Source organism: Heterodontus francisci, chromosome 11, assembly GCF_036365525.1.
Source record: "Heterodontus francisci isolate sHetFra1 chromosome 11, sHetFra1.hap1, whole genome shotgun sequence".
Taxonomy (NCBI): Eukaryota; Metazoa; Chordata; class Chondrichthyes; order Heterodontiformes; family Heterodontidae; genus Heterodontus; species Heterodontus francisci.
Window position 1 is genome coordinate 96,097,972 of NC_090381.1, and position 21,255 is coordinate 96,119,226.

Consider the following 21,255-nt stretch of genomic DNA (forward strand, 5'->3'; position numbering starts at 1 on the left):
TACATATTTTAATTAGGTCCCCGTCGCCGAGTGGTGGGGGGGCTGCCATGAGGCCTTGCAACCGCTGGTAGTATGGGGCGGGTCCTTCCTAGCATCGAGGCCCATAACAGGCCTTTCCCAGAGAAATTTTCTGGGCTCCCCTGCTACGATCCCCAATGTTGGGGGGGCTGTTAAAATCCAGCCCAGTGAGTAAGTAGCCTGCTCATGGGGTTCTGGCAGTTATTTCTTGTTTTAGCACCTAATTGGTATTTGAGAGCAGTATGATCTGACTTTCCTGCAGATGTTTTCTCCTGTCCCTTAATGATCACAGCCAAGATTGTGAATTCGCTGGGCTGCATTTTAAGAACCTGCCGCTGATCTTAAATAATGGCGGCCCGCCCATGCGGGCCATACGCCATACAGCTGCCCCCACTCTCACGCGCGGTGGCACCAAGTGTCATGATGAATCTTTATGAAACACTGGTTTAGCCTCAACGGAGTAGTGAGTCCAATCCTGGGCACTGCACATTAGGAAGGATGTGAAGGCGTTAGAAAGGGTGCAAAAAAGATGTACGAGAATGGTTTCAGGGATGAGGGAGTTCAGTTACAAAGATAGATTGGAGAAACTGGGGTTGTTTTCTTTAGAGAAGGTGGAGAGCAGATTTGATAGAAGTGATCAAAATCATGAGGGACCTAGACAGAGTAGATAGAGAGAAACTGTTCTTTTGGTGGAGGGAACGAGAACCAGAGGAGACAGATTAGCAAAATAACCAAAGGCTACATGAGAAAACATTTTTTTAACGCGGCGAATGGTTAGGATCTGGATTACAGTGTTTGAGAGGGTGGTGGAGACGGATTCAGTAGTGGATGGCTTCCAAAAGGAAACTGAATAAGCATCTGAAGATAAACATTTTGCAGGGTTATGGGGAAAGGGCAGTGGAGTGGGACTAGCTGAATTACGCTTGCAGAAAGCCGATGCCGACTCGATGGGCTGAATGGCCTCCTTCTGTGCTGTAAGCATTCTATGATTCTATGCATGCAAGTGAAGGAAGCAGAAATACATGTGCAAAAATAATGTATCAATATCACTTACGCTGGAGGGCTGTCTCCGCAGTATTTCCCAATCCGTTTTGCTTCATTGTTTTCACCGCCATTAAATACAGAAACATAATCATATCGGCAGTAGTTATCTCTTTCAACATCAAACTTCTCAAATTTTAATTCAATTATCTGTTAAGGATGGAAAGTAATGAATATCAAATGCTGGAAACAGGCACTTGCTTTACATAAAGGCCAACAACAGATTAGGTATTTTTATGCAAAGATCTCAATTGTTTATTGAGCTTGAACGTCACGTTAATATATTTATCTCATTCACTATCTAGTCAGACTGCATTAACAACTTCTGAGTGCAGGCATTAATACTGTCATGGACAGGGGGGAGATGGTGTGGATGGCTTCCACTTTTCACCTCTCAACTGACCTTGGAATGAGTTCTAAAAAAAATTGTTCTAGTTCCCGAGTGCTTTAGAGGTCAAATAACAGACAAATGACAGGTTTTCTTGTAGGATTAAAAGAATTATAAATTATTTATTAAACAATACCTGAAAAATATTCGCAACTTTACCCCCTCACACATGCACACACACAGGAAAAAAAAATTACAGGATAGCATGCATTTAAGTACGTTTGTGGTAGAAGTGTTCACTTTGAAACCTTCTTGATCTTCCGAGAGGAATTTTTAAACATCGGTGCAGGCCTGGTGTTCCTTTTCTTGGTTCACTGAAGTAATACAGACTCCTCTGATTAAGATTCAGATAAAGCCAGTGGTGAGAAATACTGTCATGATTTCTGAGGTAAGGAGTTTTCAAGGCCATCTCGCAATCTCTGCCTCTGGTTTAGAGGTGTTGCAGGCAGGGTCTTCTTCTTGGCTAGATAGATCACTCAGCTTCCTCACTGGCTGGCTTTCTAATTTTGTCTTTCAAAGAGCTCTTTTTTAAGAAAAAAACCTCATCAGGCTGGGTTTCAGTCAGGTGACCATAGATGCTGTCCTCCAGTGTGTTCATACAATGTCTTTGAACATGTGGCTATTGCTATACAATGGGGTTTGAATGTGACTTACCTTGATAAAGTGCTGTTATGTCCCACCTATTATCTTGGCTTTGAATCCAGAGTCTCCCTGACTGCAAAGGCCTTTGTCAACCGAATTTTGGAAGATAGGAACCATTTAGCATTGAATGGACTGTTTAGCATTTTAATGTCTCTTCCCCAGGACTAGTCCAGAAGTGATGATGGGTTTAGTCTCCAACAGTCACTATGTATATTTGCAGTACAGGAGAGATCAACCGACATCTTACTCCATCTCGTCTGCAGCAAAAATGTGTCCATTTTTTTGGATTTTAGTTCATCAGTTCATCTTTACAGTTCATAATAGCTCCAATTCACTTTAGTTCATAACTGTTCCTCACGTAAGCACAACACCTCCCCGCAAAAAGAGAAAACATGAAATTCCTTGGTATTTCATTCTTCCGTTGTTTGCTTTTTTTTTTGAAAGAAAGGAGTGTAAGAACACATGCTGGCACACATCTACGTGCATTCATCACACGCATTCCTCAGGTTTACTGTCATTAGTCTGTCACAGTTTCCTGGTGGCACAGTGTTTAAGTTCTGGACAGTGCTTCTGCGATGACGTTTTACGCCAGCTCTTTGTGTGATTTTTCAAGTTAAATGGCTTTATCTGAACAGCCTGGCATTGTTAACTTTGAATTTCTCCAAGAAGGTTAGTGGGTTGTGGTCAGTATATATTAGGATTTCCCTGTGTCCATTATTAACATCAACTTCAAAATATTGAAGGGCCAACAGAAGTCCCAGTGTTTCCTTTACAATAGTGGAATATTTATGGTGATGCTTAGTTTTTTTGAAAAATAACCAATTGGCCTCTCGATGCCCAAGTCATCTTCTTGGAGTAAGACCACTCCAACATCACTGGCATCAATAGCCACCTTAAAGAATCTGTTGAAATTGGGGACTGCCAATATAGGTTCATTTGTTAAAATTGTCTTCAACTTTCCAAAAGCCGTCTGGCACTGTTCTGACCGCACAATCTTAGCTTTTATTTAATAGGTCAGTTAAGGGGGCAGCTAGGGTGCTGAAGTTGGGAACAAATTTTCTTTGGAAACCACACATCCCCAGGAATCTTAGTCTTGGCAATGGGGAAATCTATCAGGGCTTGTACTTTTGCTGCTCTTGGCAACACCCAACCTTGGCAAACAATATGGTCCTAAATAGGTCACTTTGGCCTGAGCAAACTGGCTTTCGGCTAAATTGGCCACTAGGTTAGCATTTTGTAGACCTTTAATAAATAGTGCTTGTAAATGATTTACATAGTCTTCCCAGATGTCATTATAGACCAACAGGTCATCCAGGTAGATGACATAGTTGTTTAAACCAGTCACCACCTGGTTCATCAATCTCTGAAATGTTGATAGTGTGTTCTTTAAACCGAATGGCATGACGTTACACTGGAATAAGCCATCGGGTATTATGAAAGCTGAGATTTCTTTGGCTTGGGTGGTCATGGGGACTTGCCAGTATCCTGTTAATAAATCAATTTTGCTGATGTAAGGGGAGTTAAAGGCCTGCTACCCGACCCAGACCCAATGGGACCCAACGACATGTGTCGGGTTCAGGTCGGGCCACGCCCCTCTTCCGGGTCGTGCTCGGGTCGGGTCGGACCAGACCCACATGGTAAGTGCTCTGCTGTTAAGTATTGAAATTTAAAAAATTACCTGAGCTGGGAGTCCGGGACGAAACGGAGTCTGCGTAGTGAGCGAGTGACGTCACTAGGACGTCATCACACATGCGCTGCAGCTTCGTGGCGCTTCCCAGTCGGAAGGTAAGTAAAGGGATGGTCGGGTCAGGCTCGGATCGAGTTGAGTTGGGGTCGGGCTTGGGTCGGGGTGAAATTGGAGGGACTAGGGCTCGGGTCTGCTGTGGATCAATTCAAAGGGACTGAAACCTGTTGATTCATTTGTTGAATGTCTGGTGGCAAACAGCAGAAAAGCTAACCCTTTAATCCAATCATGGGGGTACTCACAGCAATAGGCTCTGACCATGGTTATCAGGGTTTGGTGTATCTTTCCAGAGCCCCTTGTGATTGTGGGTGATATGCTGAGGATTTTAGCTGTTTGATGCTGAGGCTATGTATGACTTCTTGGAAAACCTGGGATATGAAATTAGATCCTTGATCTTTTTGGATTTCTTTGTGCAGTCCATATCGGGTGAAAATCCAGGTTAGCCCCTTGAACATGACTTTGGCTGTAACTTTTCTCAAGTGTATGGCTTCTGGGAATCGAGTGTCCATATCCATGATAGTTAGGAGTTATTGAAAACCTGTCTTAGTTTTGGGTAATGATCCCACACAATCTACCAGAACTCTGCTGAATGGTTCTTTGAAAGCAGGGATGGATTTTAATGGGACAGGCTTGATTGCAGGTTATGGTTTCCCAACAACCTGCAGGTATGTCGGGTCCTACAAAATGTAACCACATCTTTGTGGAGAGGAGGCCAATAAAAGTGCCAACTGAGCCGGGCCTGGATCTTTCAGATACCCACATGCCCATCCATTGGGAATTCCTGGGCAATCCTCAAGATTTCCCTACAATATTTAGGGGGGGGGGGGGGGGGAACTACAGTTTTATGCACCACTATCCACTCCTCCTCTGCAGGTCATTGCGGAGGTCTCCATTTCCTCATTACTACCCCATTTTTAAAGTAATAGCATTCAGGCACTTTTTCTGCCTTGGTCTTAGAACACACGGTTTGTGCTATTCTTTTAAAATCAGGGTCTGCCTGCTAGGCTTCAATCAGGGAGGATCTACTGTACACTGCCTCCTCCTCTCCCAAATCTCCAAAAAAAATGTTTCAGCCAGCCAGACATCTGAGTCACTTGAATTCCTGCCTCAGCAGGGGCGATGCCACATTGGATTTGGTACTGGGAAACGAACCCGGCCAGGTGTTAGATTTAGATGTAGGTGAGCACTTTGGTGATAATGATCACAATTCGGTTAGGTTTACCTTAGCGATGGGCAGGGACAGGTATATACCACAGGGCAAGAATTATAACTGGGGGAAAGGAAATTATGATGCGATTAGGCAAGATTTAGGATGCGTAGGATGGGGAAGGAAACTGCAGGGGATGGGAACAATCGAAATGTGGAGCTTATTCAAGGAGCAGCTACTGCGTGTCCTTGATAAGTATGTACCTGTGAGGCAGGGAGGAAGTTGTCGTGCGAGGGAGCCGTGGTTTACTAAAGAAGTTGAAGCGCTTGTCAAGAGGAAGAAGAAGGCTTATGTTGGGATGAGACGTGAAGGCTCAGTTAGGGCGCTTGAGAGCTACAAGCTAGCCAGGAAGGATCTAAAGGGAGAGCTAAGAAGAGCAAGGAGAGGACACGAGAAGTCATTGGTGGATCGGATCAGGGAAAACCCTAAGGCTTTCTATAGGTATATCAGGAATAAAAGAATGACTAGAGTTAGATTAGGGCCAATCAAGGATAGTAGTGGGAAGTTGTGTGTGGAATCAGAGGAGATAGGGGAAGTGTTAAATGAATATTTTGCGTCAGTATTTACAGTAGAGAAAGAAAATGTTGTTGAGAATACTGAGATTCAGGCTACAAGGCTAGATGGGATTGAGGTTCACAAGGAGGAGGTGTTAGCAATTTTGGAAAGTGTGAAAATAGATAAGTCCTCTGGGCCAGATGGGATTTATCCTAGGATTCTCTGGGAAGCTAGGGAGGAGATTGCAGAGCCTTTGTCCTTGATCTTTATGTCGTCATTGTCGACAGGAATAGTGCCGGAAGACTGGAGGATTGCAAATGTTGTCCCCTTGTTCAAGAAGGGGAGTAGAGACAGCCCTGGTAATTATAGACCTGTGAGCCTTACTTCGGTTGTGGGTAAAATGTTGGAAAAGGTTATAAGAGACAGGATTTATAATCATCTTGAAAAGAATAAGTTCATTAGAGATAGTCAGCACGGTTTTGTGACGGGTAGGTCGTGCCTCACAAACCTTATTGAGTTTTTCGAGAAGGTGACCAAACAGGTGGATGAGGGTAAAGCAGTGGATGTGGTGTATATGGATTTCAGTAAGGCGTTTGATAAGGTTCCCCACGGTAGGCTATTGCAGAAAATACGGAAGTATGGGGTTGAAGGTGATTTAGAGCTTCGGATCAGAAATTGGCTAGCTGAAAGAAGACAGAGGGTGGTGGTTGATGGCAAATGTTCATCCTGGAGTTTAGTTACTAGTGGTGTACCGCAAGGATCTGTTTTGGGGCCACTGCTGTTTGTCATTTTTATAAATGACCTGGAAGAGGGTGTAGAAGGGTGGGTTAGTAAATTTGCAGATGACACTAAGGTCGGTGGAGTTGTGGATAGTGCCGAAGGATGTTGTAGGGTACAGAGAGACATAGATAGGCTGCAGAGCTGGGCTGAGAGATGGCAAATGGAGTTTAATGCGGAAAAGTGTGAGGTGATTCACTTTGGAAGGAGTAACAGGAATGCAGAGTACTGGACTAATGGGAAGATTCTTGGTAGTGTAGATGAACAGAGAGATCTTGGTGTCCAGGTGCATAAATCCCTGAAGGTTGCTAACCAGGTTAATAGGGCTGTTAAGAAGGCATATGGTGTGTTAGCTTTTATTAGTAGGGGGGTCGAGTTTCGGAGCCACGAGGTCATGCTGCAGCTGTACAAAACTCTGGTGAGACCGCACCTGGAGTATTGCGTGCAGTTCTGGTCACCGCATTATAGGAAGGATGTGGAAGCTATGGAAAGGGTGCAGAGGAGATTTACTAGGATGTTGCCTGGTATGGAGGGAAGGTCTTACGAGGAAAGGCTGAGGGACTTGAGGTTGTTTTCGTTGGAGAGAAGGAGGAGGAGTGGTGACTTAATAGAGAAATATAAGATAATCAGAGGGTTGGATAGGGTGGATAGTGAGTGTCTTTTTCCTCGGATGGTGATGGCAAACACGAGGGGACATAGCTTCAAGTTGAGGGGTGATAGATATAGGACAGATGTGAGAGGTAGTTTCTTTACTCAGAGAGTAGTAAGGGCGTGGAACGCCCTGCCTGCAGCAGTAGTAGATTCGCCAACTTTAAGGGCATTTAAGTGGACATTGGATAGACATATGGATGAAAATGGAATAGTGTAGGTCAGATGGTTTCACAGGTCGGCGCAACATCGAGGGCCGAAGGGCCTGTACTGCGTTGTAATGTTCTAAAAAAAAAAGAAGCTCTCTCTGGTGGAGCTTGAGTAGCCATGAACCTGGTTACTACACAGTCAGGAAATATTCCAGGGACTTCCTCCTGTATCTGTTCCATCTCCTTGGCCTCATATGGCTGATCGAAGACCACTGGGGCTGCTACCACCCCATCTCCAACCAAATAATTGCCAGCAGCAAATCTATTCCAGCCACAGGCAGACTAGGTACAATCCCTACTGTAACTGGTCCAGAGACTAAGTCGCACTGCAAGTGGACCTGATATAGGGGTATGGACATGTACCCGCCTTCAATGCCTTTTACCAAAACCTTTGCCTTTACCAAGCTCTCTGGTGGAAAGGTCATGCCTTTATCCAGCACTAAGGATTGAGTGGTTCCACTCAATGAGCAGGACAATTGGTTTGCTTGCCTCATTAGAAGGCTACAGGGAAACCTTTCCATTTGAAACAAAATCCTGGTAACCCTCAGGAATTTTTCTTGTTTCTGCCACACCCTATGGCGGTATTCTTTGAGGGGTCTATCACCATGGTTAGGGCCACAGGTGTTTGCCATGTTACCTGGGCTTTCCTCGGCTGGCCTTGTGAACCCCGACAAAAACCACTGGCTTCCCCTTCAACTTCCCGCAGTCACATGCCCTGCTTTACTACAATGAAAAGATACAGGTCTGTAGAAAAACTTCCTACCCTCTGTACTTTCTTTTCTGACATGTGGAAGGCTCACCTGCGTTCTCATCCTTATTTTCCCTTTCACTAGCACCCCATTTACTTTGTCACTATCCCACTTTCTGTCCTTCCCGGACCTCTGGAGATTATTGTAGAAGGATTTTCCTTGATAAAAGGGTTTATGTGTGAGCTCATCGTCATCTGCTGCTGCTCTCACCCTTGTGACCCTTTGTTTCTCAGTATGAGTCTTTATGTTAATGGGAATACTATTTTTAAATTCTTCTAACAGAATCAATTCTCACAAATCCTAATATGAGAGGTCTAATTTGGGAGCTCTTATCCAGCAATTGAAAGCCATAAATTTAACTTTCAAATTCGCTAATGGTTTGGACAGGTCTTTTCCTAGCATTTCTAAATTTTTGCCAAAATGCCTCAGAGACTAACTTGCAGGCATTTAACATAGCAGTTTTAATCTGTTCGTAATTGAAAGAACTTGCCTCCAACAACATGGTATAGGCTTCACAAGCTCTCCCCACTAACACGCCTTCTAGAAGGAGGGTCCAATATTCTTTTGGCCATTTTAACCTGATAGCAATTTTCTCAAAACGAGATAAAATACGATTCGACGTCTTCCTTATTAAATTTTGGCACTAATCATAAGTGACTCATAACCTCAAAGCTTTGTTCCAAATTGAGGTGAATATTTGAACTGCTGGTGGCCTCCCCACCCTTCTCCTTCAGCTTGTCCAACTCAAACTGTCACACCTTTTGCATCTCTCTTTCTTCTTTTTGCCTTTGAAACTCCAACTCCAATTTTTGCAGGGCAAGTCCTTTTCCGCTTGTATGTTAGCATCGGGTTATTTTGTCAAATTCAGATTCCATGCCCATTCTGATTCTGGGGCAATTTTAAAATGACTAGCTAGATTCTGAATAATCTCAGGTTTCCTTACTTTCCACCTGAAAGTTACTCCCACCTGGGTAGCTACAGCTCTTGAGACTTCAATATTTAATGAATTTGATGTTTTCCATGATAATTCTCCTTGCTCTACAAACGCTCTGGCGTCGAAGGTGGCCATGTCTTTAAGTGTTTTAGCACCGTAAAGAAGAAAATATTATGAGAAAACCTGCTTATTTAATTTTTTACAATTTTAGGGATCATTTTTCCTCCCGTTTCCAAAATACTTGTTCAATCTTAATGTTTCAAAATCCTAGCTCATGAGCCCCCAATCTGTTAGGGACAGAGGGAAGATGGCATGGATGACTTCCACTTTTCACCTCTCAAGATTCCCATTACTCAAAGTACAATTCACTGACAGTGTGCCATTTAATCAACAAACATATTGACATATAAATGATGACAGTGAACTAGATAATGAAATCCTCTTAGTTCTGCATCAAAGTCAATTTTAAAAAGTGTAAAGTTATTTGAAACTTACCTGATCTTTTGTGGCCTCTAGTGATCCATTTGAGGACCATTGGTTAGGTCACTGCAGAACTGAGAAAACTAGATTGTTATCATTTTGCTCAGACTGCCATAAAGTAAAGGTATGGTAGTAGCTGCCAGGAAAGCAAGCATTAATGTGCGTGATGTCGTGTTGTTGGTCACAAACAAGTTGCACAATTAGCGGAGTTCTTGTAGGAGTGGATAGGATTGATGAAAGAAGCATGTATGGTCACACTGGGGCAATCAATAGCTCTTTATAATTTGGGAATGCTGCCTCTCTGTAGAACTCCAGTCCCTATCATGCTGGTGATGAAAGTCCATGAGGAAGCTGATCTACTGACTAACCATAGCAAACAAATCATTCATAGCTGATAAATCTGTGTACAGCAGCTTGGTTAAGCATAGGATCCTACAGTGCTGAAGGAGGCCATTCAACCCATCATGCCTGTGCCAGCTCTTTGAAAGGGTTATCCAATTAGCCCCACTCCCCTGTTCTTTCCCCATAGCCCTGCAATTTTTTCCTTTTCAAGAATTTATCCTATTCCTTACTGAAAGTTACTACTGAATCTGCTTCCACCACTCTTTCAGGCAGTGCATACCCGATGATAGAAACATAGAAAATAGGAGCAGTTGTAGGCCATTTGGCCCTTCGAGCCTGCACCGCCATTCAATATGATCATGGCTGATCGTCCAAACTCAGTACCCTGTTCCCGCTCTCTCCCCGTATCCCTTGATCCCTTTAGCCCTAAGAACTATATCTAACTCTTCCTTGAATATATTTAATGATTTGGCCTCAACTGCTTTCTGTGGGAGAGAATTCCACTGGCTCATCACTCTCTGGATGAAGAAATCCCTCCTCATCTCAGTCCTAAATGGCTTACCCCTTATCCTTAGATTGTGACCCCTCATCCTGAATTCCCCCACCATCGGGAACATCCTTCCTGCATCTAGTCTGTCCAGTCCTGTTAGAATTTTGTAGATTTCTATGAGATTCCCTCTCATTCTTCTAAACTCTCGTGAATACAAGCCTAATCAACCCAATCTCTTTTCATTCATCAGTCCTGCCATCCCAGGAATCAGTCTGGTGAACCTTCGCTGCACTCCCTCCATAGCAAGAACATTCTTCTTCAGATAAGGAGACCAAAACTGCACACAATATTCCAGATGTGGTCTCACCGAAGCCTTGTATAATTGCAGCAAGACATCCGCTCCTATACTCGAATCCTCTCGTTATGAAGGCCAACATGCCATTTGCCTTCTTAACTGCCTGCTGCACCTGCATGCTAACTTTCAGCGACTGGTGCACAAGGGCACCCAGGTCTCGCTGCACCTCCCCTTTCCCAATCTATCGCCGTTCAGATAATAATCTGCCTTTCTGTTTTTGCCACGAAAGTGGATAACCTCACATTTATCGACATTATACTGCATCTGCCATGTATTTGCCCACTCACTCAACATGTCCAAATCACACTGGGTGATAACTCACTGTGTAAAAAAATTTGCAGATGTCTTCAGACACAGCCTGAAATGACCATATAGCCTAGAAGTTTTGTATGGTCGCTATCTTTACTACCAGGGGTAGTGAGTTGCTAAAGGGAGAGGAGGACCAGAGATTCCAGCATATGGCATAGTCAATGGTATCCCAATTGAAGTGCATCCTCTGCAAGCATTGCTCCAGCATTAAGTGGAGATAGGATTGCTTCGGCTATATCTTTTGTCATTAGCAACACAGGAACAGGAATAGGCCATTTATCCCATCAAGCCTGTTCCGCCATTCAAGGAGATCATGGCTGATCTGTGACCCAGCTCCATGTACCCGGCTTTGCCCCATGTCCCTTAATACCTTTGACTAACAGAAATCTATCAATCTCAGATTTAAAATTAACAATTGATCAAGTATCAATTGCCATTTCCAGAAGAGAATTCCAAATTTCTAGCACCCTTTGTATAAAGAAGTGTTTCCTAATTTCACTCCTGAATGGCTGGCTCTAATCTTTTCACTCTGTTCTGTAGCCCCAGACTCTCCCAATCTACCCTATCTGTTCCCCTTAACAGCGTGAAAACTTTGATCAAGTGGAGATAGGATTGCTCGAGCTATTTCTTTGGTCATTAGGGTGAAGAGATCAAGACCGCTATAGCACAAGTAAAATCGCACAAAGCCCCCAGAATAGATGGGATTCCAGCAGAAGTCTATAAACAGGGAGGAAATATAATCCTTGATAGGCTTACAGATCTGTTTACAGCGTGCTGATAGAAAGGGAGGGTGCGTCAGGATAGAGGTCTGACTGTTCAAACCACAGAGACATCACCTTACTTTACATTGCAGGCAAAATCTTGGGAAGAGTGTTTCTAAATAGACTTGTCCTGACAATAACTGAAGAAAGCCTCCCTGAAAGTCAGTGTGAATTCAAACCCAATAGGGGAACTGTAGACATGATTTTTTGAGCTGAGATAGATCCAGGAGAAGTGTAGAGAACAAAACTTGGGCCTGGAAGCTACTTTTGTAGATCTCACCAAGGCATTTGATACAGTCACCTGGGACAGACTTTGGAAGTTACTGTCTAGATTGGAGTGCCCTCCAAGGTTCTTCATCATTCTCCGTCAACTCCGAAGGCCAGAAACGTCAGGTCAAGCATCAGGACAGCTTCCCAATCTCCAGTGGTGAGAAGCAAAGGTATGTTCTGCCACTGATCCTTTTCTCTATTTTCTTCAGCATGATGCTTCAATAGGCAATAAACAGAGGGCATATACATCTGCTTCCGAAGAGACAGGAGTCTCATCAATCTGCGATGACTACTGGCACATACCAAAACCACAGAAGAGCTTATTGTGGAGCTTCTGTTTGCTGATGATTGCGCTCTTCTCGCACACACAGAGGAGGCAATGCAGCTCATTGTAAACTGTTTCTCTGAGGCAGCAAATGCCTTTGGCCTTACTATTAGCCTAAAGGAAACAAGTGCTGTACCAACCACAGCCCCGAGGAAATTACAATGCACCTCAAATCAGCATTGACAGTAGCAACTTCAATGCAGTAGAATAGTTTACCTATCTAGGTAGCATTAGAATCACAGAATCATAGAAAGTTTACAGCACAAAAGGAGGCCACTTTGCCCATCGTGTCTGCATCGGCTGAAAAAAGAGCCACCCAGCCGAATCCCACTTTCCAGCATTTGGTCCATAGCCCTGCAGGTTACAGCACTTCAGGTGCACATCCAGGCAACTTTTAAATAAGATGAGGTTTTCTGCCTCTATCACCCTTTCAGGCAGTGAGTTCCACATCCCTACCACCCTGTGGTTAAAAATGTTTTCCCCATCTCCCCTCTAATCCTTCTACCAATTACTTGAAATCCATGCCCCCTAGTCACTGACCCCTCTGTTAAGGTAAATAGGCCCATCACATCCACTCGATCCAGGCCCCTCACAATTTTGTCTATCTCAATCAAATCTCCCCTCTACCTTCTCTATTCTAAGGAGAACAACCCCAGTCTATCCAATCTTTCCTCATCGCTGCAATTTTTCAGTCCTAGCAACATCCTCATAAATCTCCTCTGTACCTTCCCTAGTGCAATTACATCTTTTCTGTAATGAGGTGACCAGAAGGGCACACAGTACTCAAGTTGTGGCCTAGCTAACATTTTATATAGTTTCAGCATAACCTCCCTGCTCTTATATTCTATACCTTGGCTAATAAAGGAAAGGATATCATGTGCCTTCTTAAACACCCTATCAACCCACTACTTTCAGGGATCTGTGGACATACACTCCAAGGTCCCTCACTTCTTCTACACCTCTCAGTATTGTCCTATTTCTTGTGTATTCATTTGCCTTGTTTGACCTCCCCAAATGCATCACCTCACACTTCTCTGGGTTAAATTCCATTTGTCACTTTTCTGTCCACCTGACCAGTCCATTGATTACTTCCTGCGGTCTACAATTATCATCGTGGCTATCAACCATGCGGCCAATCTTTATGTCATTTGCAAACTTCTTGATCATTCCCCTTACAGTTACATCCAACTCATTACTATATACCACAAAAAGCAGGGGCCTAGTACTGAGCCCTGCAGAACTCCTCTGGAAACAGCCTTACAATTGCAAAAACACCCGTCAACAATTACCCTTTGTTTCCTGCCAGTGAGCCAATTTTGTATCCACCTTGCTACATTCCTCTGGATCCCATGGGCTTTTAGTGTTTGAACCAATCTGCCATGTGGGACCTTGTCAAAAGCCTTGCTAAAATCCATGTAGACCACATCAACTGCACTATTCTCATCCATCCTCCTTACTTGCTCAAAAAATTCAATCGAGTTAATCAAACACGACCTTTTATGAACAAATCCATGCTGACTATCCTTGATTAATCCATGCCTTTCTAAGTGACAGTTTGTCGTGTCTCTCAGAATTGATTTCTATAATTAGCCCACTACCAAAGTTAGACTAACTGGCCTGTAATTACTTGGTCTGTCCGTCGCTCCCTTTTTAAATAAAGGTACAAAGTTAGCACACTACTCCAAGCTCTGCCATGGCAAGAGGCTACCAGGAGGGCAGAGGAAATACTACAAGGATGTCCTTAAAGCCTCCCTGAAAAAATGTGATTCGTGGGAATCTCTTGCCCAAGACCGCCCAAAATGGAGAAGCATCTGCAAAGGTGCCAGCCAGTTCGAACAATGTCAACATGCGCAGGCAGCGAACAAGCACAAACAGCGGAAGGAACGCTCGGAAATTTGAGCATCCCATTCACTCGCCTCACCAAACACCACCTGCCCCACTTGTGGCAGAGTGTACGGTTCCAGAATTGGACTATTCAGTCACCTAAGGACCCACAGCCCTGGAGTGGAAGAAAGTCATCCTCGTTCCCGAGGGACTGCCTAAGAAGAGAAGAAAGACAAGGTTAGCTGACCTCCAATTCTCCAGCACCACATCTGTATCCAGTGTGGATTGGAAAACGATGGTCAGACCCTCCGTTATTTCTTCCTTGGCTTCTTTTAACAGCCTGGGGTACATTTCATCCGGCCCTGGTTATTTATCCACTTTCAAGGATGCTAATCCTATTAATACTTCCTCTCTCCCTATGTTTATCACATCCAATACTTCACACTCCTTAACTACAATGCCTGCATTGTCCCCCTCTTTTGTGAAGACAGAGACAAAGTATTCATTAAGAACCATACCCACATCTTTCTTCTCCACCCATAGGTTAACCTTTTGGTTTTTTATGGGCCCTACTCTTTCCTTAGTTGTCTATAGGGAAATATAGGGACAGGTGGGGATGTTTGGTAGGAATATGGGATTAGTGTAGGATTAGTATAAATGGGTGGTTGATGTTCGGCGCAGACTCGGTGGGCCGAAGGGCCTGTTTCAGTGCTGTATCGCTAATCAAATGATCCCACTGTCCAAGGCCAATAGCCCCTTTGGTTCTCTTTCAAAGCATGTCTTGTGAAACCATTCACTATGCATCTCTACCAAAATCAAGTATACAGAGCGGTTGTCATCATCACCCTCTTGTATTGGTCAGAATCATAGGTTCTGTACAGGAAACAAATGTGACTGCTGGAGAGCTTCCATCAACACTGCCTTCGATCCATCATAAACATCACGACAGGACTACATCAATAACAATGAAGTCCTCAACAGAGCCAATCTGCCCAGCAATGAATACATTCTCTTACAATGCCAATTACAGTGGGCCGGACTTGTCATGTACGGAAGATTCTGGAATGCCAAAAGCAGTGCTTCATGGTGAACTATGCTGTGGTAAGCGAGATCAAGGTGCACCTCGCAACTGCTTCAAAGACCAGCTGAAAAAACAGTTCTCTCTGGCTAACATTGACCATTGTGGGAGCAGGAGACTACCAGCAGAGTCAGCTAGTGCACAACAACCAGGAAAGCAACCTGCAACTTCAAAACAAACAGACAACGCTGCTGAAGAAAGGTGCAGACAACGGCAGGAATCTGCTTATACCAGAGCCCCTCCAAACCAGGGAGTTCTTGTGTCCCAACTACTCAAGAGCGTACAGGTCAAGAATTGGCCTCTTCAGTCACCAATGATAATGCCAAATAGCACAGAGACAAACCTTTCCATGATCTTCGCCTGTGAAGAATCTGCCATCATCATCATCATCAGGGTACCAGTGAATGGTTGCCATATGCTTCCTGTGCAGCTTGGTTCCCTGTGCTCCTCATCCGAACCATCTTCATCCGTAACATATGGTGAAGGGTATTCCCAAAGGAAATGCCCACAGTCCTTTGTATGGAATAGGTGAGGGGCAAAAAAGGCAGCCCCAGAACAGAAAGTAATAAGCAAAGCACTGAAGCAGCAACTGGAAGGAGCAAACCAAAAGTAATGAAAGAAAACATTCAGAACTTTTGCTAGTCCCTTATTCAGCCCTTGAAATTTGTTTCTGCCTTTTATCATTTATCAGGAGCTTCTGGCCACTCCATCAATGCTGGTCGGAAATCATAACTGACTTTTATGGGTAGGAACGTTCATTATGGTGACAGCATTCATCCCATTACTGCCTGAAAACATGTGAAATCAATAAAGAAATTCTAGGCTTGGGACCCTAATGAAACACTGGTGCTCAAATATGAGTGATACACTGCTTAAACTCTGAGTCTTTTCCTCTATTTTTGCACTATTAAAGCTGAGGATTTTTTTTTATTCATTCATGGGATGTGGGCCAGCATTTATTGCCCATCCCGAACGTCCCTTGAGAAGGTGGTGGTGAGCTGCCTTCTTGAACCGCTGCAGTCCATGGGAGGTAGGTATACCCACAGTGCTGTTAGGAAGGGAGTTCCAGGATTTTGACCCAGCAACAGTGAAGGAACGGCGATATAGTTCCAAGTCAGGATGCTGTGTGACTTGGAGGGGAACTTGCAGGTGGTGGTGTTCCCATGCATTTGCTGCCTTTGTCCTTCTAGTTGGTAGAGGTCGCGGGTTTGGAAGGTGCTGTCTAAGGAGCCTTGGTGTGTTGCTGCAGTGCATCTTGTAGATGGTACACACTGCTGCCACTGTGCATCAGTGGTGGAGGGAGTGAAGGTTTGTGGATGGGGTGCCAATCAAGGGGGCTGCTTTGTACTGGATGGTGTCAAGTTTCTTGAGTGTTGTTGGAGATCAACCATCCAGGCAAGTGGAGAGTATTCCATCACACTCCTGACTTGTGCCTTGTAGGTGGTGGATAGGTTTTCGGGAGTCAGGAGGTGAATTACTCGCCACAGAATTCCTAGCCTCTTGTAGCCACGGTGTTTATATGGCCACTCCAGTTAAGTTTCTGGTCAATGGTAGCCCCTAGGATGTTGATAGTGGGGGATTCAGCAAATGTAATGCCATTGAATGTCAAGGGGAGATGGTTAGATTCTCTCTTGGTGGAGATGGTCATTGCCCGGCACTTGTGTGGCACGAATGTTACTTGCCACTTATCAGCCCAAGCCTGGATATTGTCCAGGTCTTGCTGCATTTCTACATGGACTGCTTCAGTGTCTGAGGAGTCACAAATGGTGCTGAACATTGTGTAATCATCAGCGAATATCCCCACTTCTGACCTTATGATTGAAGGAAGGTCATTAATGAAGTAGCTGAAGATGGTTGGGCCCAGGACACTACCCTGAGGAAGCCCTGCAGTGATGTCCTGGAACTGAGATGATTGACCTCCAACAACCACAACCATCTTCCTTTGCACTAGGTATGACTCCAACCAGCAGAAAGTTTTCCTCCTGATTCCCATTGACTTCAGTTTTGCTAGGGCTCCTTGATGCCATACTCGGTCAAATGCTGCCTTGATATCAAGGGCAGTCACTCTCACCTCATCTCTTGAGTTCAGCTCTTTTGTCCATGTTTGAACCAAGGCTGTACTGAGGTCTGGAGCTGAGTGGCCCTGGCAAAACCCAAACTGAGCATCACTGAGCAGGTTATCGCTAAGCAAGTGCCACTTGATGGCACTGTTGATGACACCTTCCATCACTTCACTGATGACCAACAGTAGACTAATGGGGTGGTAATTGCTTGGGTTGGACTTGTCCTGCTTTTTGTGTACAGGACATACCTAAGAAATTTTCCACATTGCCTGGTAGATGTCAGTGTTGTGGCTGTACTGGAACAGCTTGGCTAGGGGCGCGGGAAGTTCTGGAGCGCAGGTCTTCAGTACTATTGCCGGAATATTGTCAAGGCCTGTAGCCTTTGCAGTATCCAGTGCCTTCAGTCATTTCTTGATATCAAGTGCTGTGAATCGAATTGGCTGAAGTCTGGCATCTGTGATGCTGGGGACGTCAGGAGGAGGCCAAGGTGGATCATCAACTCAGCACTTCTGGCTGAAGATTGTTGCAAATGCTTCAGCCTTATCTTTTGCACTGATGTACTGGGCTCCCCCATCATTGAAGATGGGGATATTTGTAGAGCCACCTCCGCCAATTAGTTGTTTAGTTGTCCACCACCATTCACAGCTGGATGTGGCAGGACTGCAGAGCTTAGATCTGATCCGTTGGTTATGAGATCACTTAGCTCCATCACATACTGCTTACACAGTTTGGCATGCAAGTAGTCCTGTGTTGTAGCTTCACCAGGCTGACACCTCATTTTGAGGCATGCCTGGTGCTGCTCCTGGCATGCCCTCCTGCACTCTTCATTGAACCAGGTTTGGTCTCCTGGCTTGATGGTAATGGTAGAGTGGGGGATATGCCGGGCCATGAGGTTATAGATTGTGGTTGAGTACAATTCTGCTGCTGCTGATTGCCCACAGCGCCTCATGGATGTCCAGTTTTGCATTGCGAGATCAGTTCGAAATCTATCCCATTTAGCACGGTGGTAGTGCCACACAACACGATGGAGGGTATCCTCAATGTGAAGGCGGGACTTCGTCTCCACAAGGACTGTGCAGTGGTCTCTCCTACCAATACTGTCCTGGACAGATGCATCTGTGGCAGGCAGATTGGTGAGGACGAAGTCAAGTATGTTTTTCCCTCTTGTTGGTACCCTTACCACCTGTCGCATACCCAGTCTAGCAGCTATGTCCTTTAGTACTCGGCCAGTTCGGTCAGTAGTGGCGCTACCGAGCCACTCTTGGTGATGGACATTGAAGTTCCCCACCCAGAGTACATTCTGTGCCCTTGCCACCCTCAGTGCTTCCTCCAAGTGGTGATCAACATGGAGGAGTACTGACTCATCAGCTGAGGGAGGGTGGTAGGTGGTAATCAGCAGGAGGTTTTCTTGCCCATGTTTGACGTGATGCAATGAGACTTCATGGGGTTCAGAGTTGATATTGAGGACTCCCAGGGCAACTCCCTCCCAAATGTATACCACTGCTGGGTCTGTCCTGCCGGTGGGACAGGACATACCCGGGGATGGTGATGGCAGTGTCTGGGACATTGTCTGTTAGGTCTGATTCCGTGAGTATGACTATGTCAGGCTGTTGCTTGACTAGTCTGTGGGACAGCTCTCCCAACTTTGGCACAAGCCCCCAGATGCTAGTAAGGAGGACTTTGCAGGGTTGACAGGGCTGGGTTTGCCGTTGTCGTTTCCGGTGCCTACGTTGATGCCATGTTAAGAAGTAGAGCGCTCGTCATTTCCAGGTATCAAGCACGCAAGCTCAGGTTTAGCAAAATCAGATGTAGAGTAAAACTCTCTTTCCTCTGATCCAAAAACCTGTCTCATACTCAAGCCCAGAGAAACACCTCTTCCTGCACCAGTGTGACATTATTTTCTCTTACCCACACCAGCCATCCTGTAGCCTCTCCAAATGTGATGTCAGTTAGAGCCAAATAAGGGGCAGTTTTGTGCAGTGGGCTTATGCACAATAGGATCTAGATTGAAACTGTCCAAACCCCTTTCTTGTAGCACTCTTGCAGGCAGAACACAGAAGAGACTTCCATTCCATTAGCCTGGGCTGAATTTAAACCCAAGTCCCAGAGGAAAAAGTTAATGTCAAACCTACTGCACCACCCTGACTCTGTTCCCATGATTGTTCTACACTTCCAATAACTTATTTCCTCGGTATCCATTATTTACCATGTAATACAAATGAAAATAAAGAACTTGGCTTAATGGTTCAGCTCAGTCCACTAGCCTGCATCTTCCAAAATCAAAGCAAGTGAGACCTTTTGAAAAGAGTCATGTTATTGTTGTGAGATCATGAAATTAAGGTATCTGTACGTATTTTAGTAACCATTACCTGATGTTTTGGCGCCACTATGTGCCATGAGCAGGACACTCCGGCTGGGTAGTCATGGTCTGGCCAGTTAGGTGTTTTGAAGGAGCCAGGTGATTTTTCCAGACGACCGCCACAAAACTGATCGTCTATGGTGATTAGGAGATGAAAGTGTTATAATATCCATTCAGCAATGAGCATTCAATGTGAAATATCAACACACTTGTACTGCAAAACTTTTTAAGATGTGGCAAAATCATTGTACTAATGCTTCATACTTTACAATCTCAAGTCAATTTATAGCCCTTTCTGCTGATGGCAGCTCTACACCACCAAATAAGGTGGTTTCTATCATACGAGACTTGTCCCAGCTACTAACAAAATAGTAACTATTTACAAATCAGCTTAAGCTAAGGCGTGCTTATTTATTTTAGTCATTCCGGCTGCTGTTGAAACCAACTTGCTGTATTGACAGGGCAGATTTTACAGTTGGACTATTAGCTAGTATTGCAGAACTGCTTCCAACTGCAATCCCTCGTATAAATGAAATATTAGATTCCTGAGGAAAATTTAAGATACTGAAATCTGCTATTTAGTAAAGAGTTCTTAGCGCTATTCTCCCCAACATACTGTCCTCACCATAATGGGTTTATATATTCTGTATGTTTTATTTTTGTAATTTTTGCCACTACAGTGTGTATGAGTTATTAACACAAAGAAAACCCCTACCAACAGACACTGGAAGATTTTTTTTAATGAACCATCCTTAATTAAGTATTCCTTTACTTTAACATTTAGGCTTTGGAATTACAATGGGCTGGATTTTGTGCTGGAGGCAGGGCTCCTGCACCAGGCCGAAAAGGGAGAGGAAAGCCTGCCTCTGCCTTTCCGTGCTCACCCCCGGAGCGATCCTCCGCTGTTCCGTGCCGGGATCTCCATCCATTTAAAGATAGGGATCCCGCCTTCAAGAGCTGCTGGCCAATCATGAGGCTGGCAGCGCAGTAGAATCGGCAGCACCACCGGGAGCAGTGGCCACTGCTGGTACTGCAGAGGCCTTGGACCCAGGCCCAGCACTGGAGCCCCGGACCGCAGGTAAATGAGGCAGGGTCGCCAGGGCCAATCCAGAAGGCCCTGGCGAGTGGGGGTGAGTCCAGGGAGAGGGGAGTCCTGGGGGCAAAGTGGTTCCTGGAGGAGGTCCTCCGTGGGCCACAGATTGCTCAAAGAACAAAGAAAATTACAGCACAGGAACAGGCCCTTCGGCCCTCCAAGCCTGCGCTGATCCAGATCCTCCATCTAAACATGTCGCCTATTTTCTAAGGGTCTGTATCTCGTGCAGGAGGCACCTCCCCCAAAGCCCGCAGGGAGTGCGCCTCATGTTACAAGGACCCCCCCCCCACCCATGCCTCCCTCCCCCCCGCTGCTGGTAGGATCCCAGAGGCGGCAGGAAGAGGCCCCTAATTGGCCATTAATAGGCCAGTTAAGGGCCTCAATTGGCCTGTGAGCAGGAAGGCTGTTGTCGGCCGATCCCGCCCTGGGAAGATTGTTTGGCGAGTGGTAAGCGACAGGCTCTCCACCCCCCCCACCAGCCGTCGTGATGCTCCGTGCCCCACCCGCCTCCGAACCCACCTCAGGGGGGCCCAAAAATCCCAGCCAATGTGATAATTCACAATAAAATGCTCATAAACAGGCCCAGGTAAGTGTAACCGTGCTCAGGGTTACGACCAACGGTGGAACCAGCAAGTTATGAGTTGGCAGAAGAGC

At 45.2% G+C, this 21,255-nt stretch overlaps 1 protein-coding gene across 2 annotated transcripts in view; it reads right to left on the bottom strand.

Moving 5' to 3' along the window:
• pcolce2b (procollagen C-endopeptidase enhancer 2b) overlaps positions 1 to 21,255 on the bottom strand; it is a 54,307-nt gene that overhangs the window by 10,314 nt on the left and 22,738 nt on the right. For both annotated transcript variants that reach the window (XM_068041549.1, XM_068041548.1), the window contains exons 4-5: positions 19,519 to 19,643; positions 1,073 to 1,209 (exon numbers count right to left, since the gene is read on the bottom strand). In XM_068041549.1, coding sequence (XP_067897650.1) covers positions 1,073 to 1,209; positions 19,519 to 19,643 — 262 coding nt within the window. The remainder of the gene's footprint in view (positions 1 to 1,072; positions 1,210 to 19,518; positions 19,644 to 21,255) is intronic.